The sequence below is a fragment of the Nanorana parkeri genome, unplaced genomic scaffold, assembly GCF_000935625.1.
Source record: "Nanorana parkeri isolate BGI_ZX_2015 unplaced genomic scaffold, ASM93562v1 scaffold3129, whole genome shotgun sequence".
NCBI classification, from domain to species: Eukaryota; Metazoa; Chordata; class Amphibia; order Anura; family Dicroglossidae; genus Nanorana; species Nanorana parkeri.
Genome location: NW_017309397.1, coordinates 22,086 through 25,352, shown reverse-complemented (window position 1 = coordinate 25,352; position 3,267 = coordinate 22,086). Strand labels below are relative to the sequence as shown.

General features: G+C 53.9%; 1 protein-coding gene across 1 annotated transcript in view; it reads left to right on the top strand.

Moving 5' to 3' along the window:
- Positions 1–2,923: 2,923 nt before the first annotated feature.
- LOC108802802 (sphingomyelin phosphodiesterase 5-like) overlaps positions 2,924–3,267 on the top strand; it is a 12,412-nt gene continuing 12,068 nt past the window's right edge. The window contains exon 1 of the mRNA XM_018574656.1: positions 2,924–3,262. Within this exon, the coding sequence (XP_018430158.1) occupies positions 2,952–3,262 (311 nt within the window). The 5' untranslated portion in view covers positions 2,924–2,951. The remainder of the gene's footprint in view (positions 3,263–3,267) is intronic.

Sequence of the window (3,267 nt, the reverse complement as noted above, 5' to 3'; positions counted from 1 at the left end):
GATGATCTAAATCTACAGACCGGGTACATCAAACCTGCCGTCGCAGCCTAACCTGAGTGAAGTGCAACCGCACACTGTGTTGTCACAGGCTGTATAAGGAAAAGTGGGAGGGGTGGCACAAGCCCCTCCCTCCTCACATGTCGCAGCCCTCTCCCCTTTCTGGGAGTGCCTAATTGCTGCCTGTGGTGGCCCAGCTCCTCCGACCCTCCCCGCATAACATTTAAGAGGAATACTATAGAGGGGTAGACAACCTTGGCACTCCAGCTGTGTCAAAACTACAAATCCCATCATGCTTCTGCCTGTCACCTCATGGGACTTGTAGTTCCCCAATGGCCAGAGAGTCAGGGTTACCCGCCTCTGCTATAGAGTGACATATGTGGGGTTGCTGACACAATATATATGACAGTGGGGGCACCCTGCGGGAATCTCGGGGTTTGGGGTGTTTATAGGGAGGAGTTAAATATGAATAGTCCGGTGACAGGTTCTCTTTAGTCCGGTGACGGGTTCTCTTCAGCCCCGGTGACGGGTTCTCTTTAGTCCGGTGACAGGTTCTCTTTAGCCCGGTGACGGGTTCTCTTTAGCCCCGGTGACGGGTTCTCTTTAGCCCCGGTGACGGGTTCTCTTTAGCCCGGTGACGGGTTCTCTTTAGCCCCGGTGACGGGTTCTCTTTAGCCCGGTGACGGGTTCTCTTTTTGCACTCCATGTGCTGCGGGTATTCCGGACCCCCCGCGGCAGCTCTGTGCGGTTATACTACAATCAGGTTAGGGTGTGCCAGCAGGTTTGATGTACCCGGTCTGTAGATTTAGCTCCTCCCTCTACAGTGTTTTTGTTTTTTAGTCATTGACTGGATACAAGCGCAGAGCCGGAGTTCTGCCTTCACTTGGCACATGCTTGTTGTGGGTCAGTGAGTCAGGAAGCAGTGACGGAGGAGACAGCCAGGAAAGTAGCATTTTCTGGAGGGGTTCAGCAATGGCTGCCTATGTAATGCTCACCATACTGGTACCTTTTTAAAGAGACCCTGTCAGGGGTATATAAAGACATCAAAGCTTTACTCACCAGAATCCCTCAGAACCCCTTTTGGGTCCGCTGGTCACGACACACTGGGGGAGGAGTTAACAAAAAGTGGTGCCGGCCACGCATCTATATTGGGAAAATGGAGCCGATCCTCTTTGCTAATTAGGAGCGAGCGGCTCCATTTTCTATGCCATGTTTGCAGCATAGAATGCAGGAACTGCTTGCTCCAGCTCCCTCTTCCTGTGCAGGCGTCACAGGGACAGGAAGTGAGGGGAGATCTTTCCAGTGGGGTCACAGGGACAGGAAGTGAGGGGAGATCTTTCCAGTGGGGTCACAGGGACAGGAAGTGAGGGGAGATCTTTCCAGTGGGGTCACAGGGAAAAGAAACCAAGGGAAATCTTTTCCAAGCCTTTAAAGCTGAACTCTGGGAGCAAAAACTGTCATTTAGATACATCCTTCATGAGCCGCAAAGGGTATAAATCCACTTTGTGTGCACTGTATGCCTTTGTAGAACCCCAGATATTATCACTGTGCTGTACATAGCCTGAGCATCACAGGGACAGGAAGTGAGGGGAGATCTTTCCAGTGGGGGTCACAGGGACAGGAACTGAGGGGAGATCTTTCCAGTGTGGTCACAGGGACAGGGAGTGAGGGGAGATCTTTCCAGTGGGGGTCACAGGGACAGGAAGTGAGGGGAGATCTTTCCAGTGGGGGTCACAGGGACAGGAAGTGAGGGGAGATCTTTCCGGTGGGGTCACAGGGACAGGAAGTGAGGGGAGATCTTTCCAGTGGGGTCACAGGGACAGGAAGTGAGGGGAGATCTTTCCAGTGGGGGTCACAGGGACAGGAACTGAGGGGAGATCTTTCCAGTGGGGTCACAGGGACAGGAAGTGAGGGGAGATCTTTCCAGTGGGGGTCACAGGGACAGGAAGTGAGGGGAGATCTTTCCAGTGGGGTCACAGGGACAGGAAGTGAGGGGAGATCTTTCCAGTGGGGGTCACAGGGACAGGAACTGAGGGGAGATCTTTCCAGTGTGGTCACAGGGACAGGAAGTGAGGGGAGATCTTTCCAGTGGGGGTCACAGGGACAGGAAGTGAGGGGAGATCTTTCCAGTGGGGGTCACAGGGACAGGAAGTGAGGGGAGATCTTTCCAGTGTGGTCACAGGGACAGGAAGTGAGGGGAGATCTTTCCAGTGGGGTCACAGGGACAGGAAGTGAGGGGAGATCTTTCCAGTGGGGTCACAGCCAAAAAAAACCAAAACAAATCTAGACAAAGCCTTTAAAGCTGAACTCTGGGAGCAAAAACTGTCATTTAGATACATCCTTCATGAGCCGCAAAGGGTATAAATCCACTTTGTGTGCACTGTATGCCTTTGTAGAACCCCAGATATTATCACTGTGCTGTACATAGCCTGAGCAGAGCTGTGGGAGGGGCTCAGCAGGCTCCACCCTCTACAGTAGGGGGCGGAGACAAGACCAGTCACCCTGCACAAGGAGAGCGAGCAGCAGAGACCGGTATTTATTACAGGGAGCTCCAAGTCTCACACTGGATTCTGGCACAGATCTGGAAGAAATACACAAAGCTCACCCAGGTTCAGGGAGGAATGTGTGCTGGGTCCCCTGGGGATCTAACGGGGACAAGTGCTATGTGTGCTGGGTCCCCTGGGGATCTAACGGGGACAAGTGCTATGTGTGCTGGGTCCCCTGGAGATCTAATGAGGACAAGTGCTATGTGTGCTGGGTCCCCTGGAGATCTAATGGGGACAAGTGCTATGTACGCTGGGTCCCCTGGGGATATAATGGGGACAAGTGCTGGGTGTGCTGGGTCCCCTGGAGATCTAATGAGGACAAGTGCTATGTGTGCTGGGTCCCCTGGAGATCTAATGAGGACAAGTGCTATGTGTGCTGGGTCTCTAGGAAGGCCGCGTGTAGTCTAGATGTCTCTGCCCGAGTCCCCGTTCAGCTGCCTTTGCCTCCATCTCCTTTTCTCTCTGAGCTCGGCTCTGCTTTTCCCTTCTTACTGGTTTATCGATCGTCTCTTGTCCTGCGCGGTCTTCACCAGCGTAGAGCGCTCCCGCGGTCTGGGCCCGAGGCTCCTCTGCCTGCTCCTCGGGGTCCCGTTGTTCCTGCTGCTCTTCCTCCTTTCTCTCCCGCTGGGTTTCTTCGGTTTCCTGTTTTGGGCCCCCCTGCACTGCGCTCGCCGTCCTTTCTCTTATCAGAACTCCGTGAAGACTGCCGACCTCCCGGAGAAGA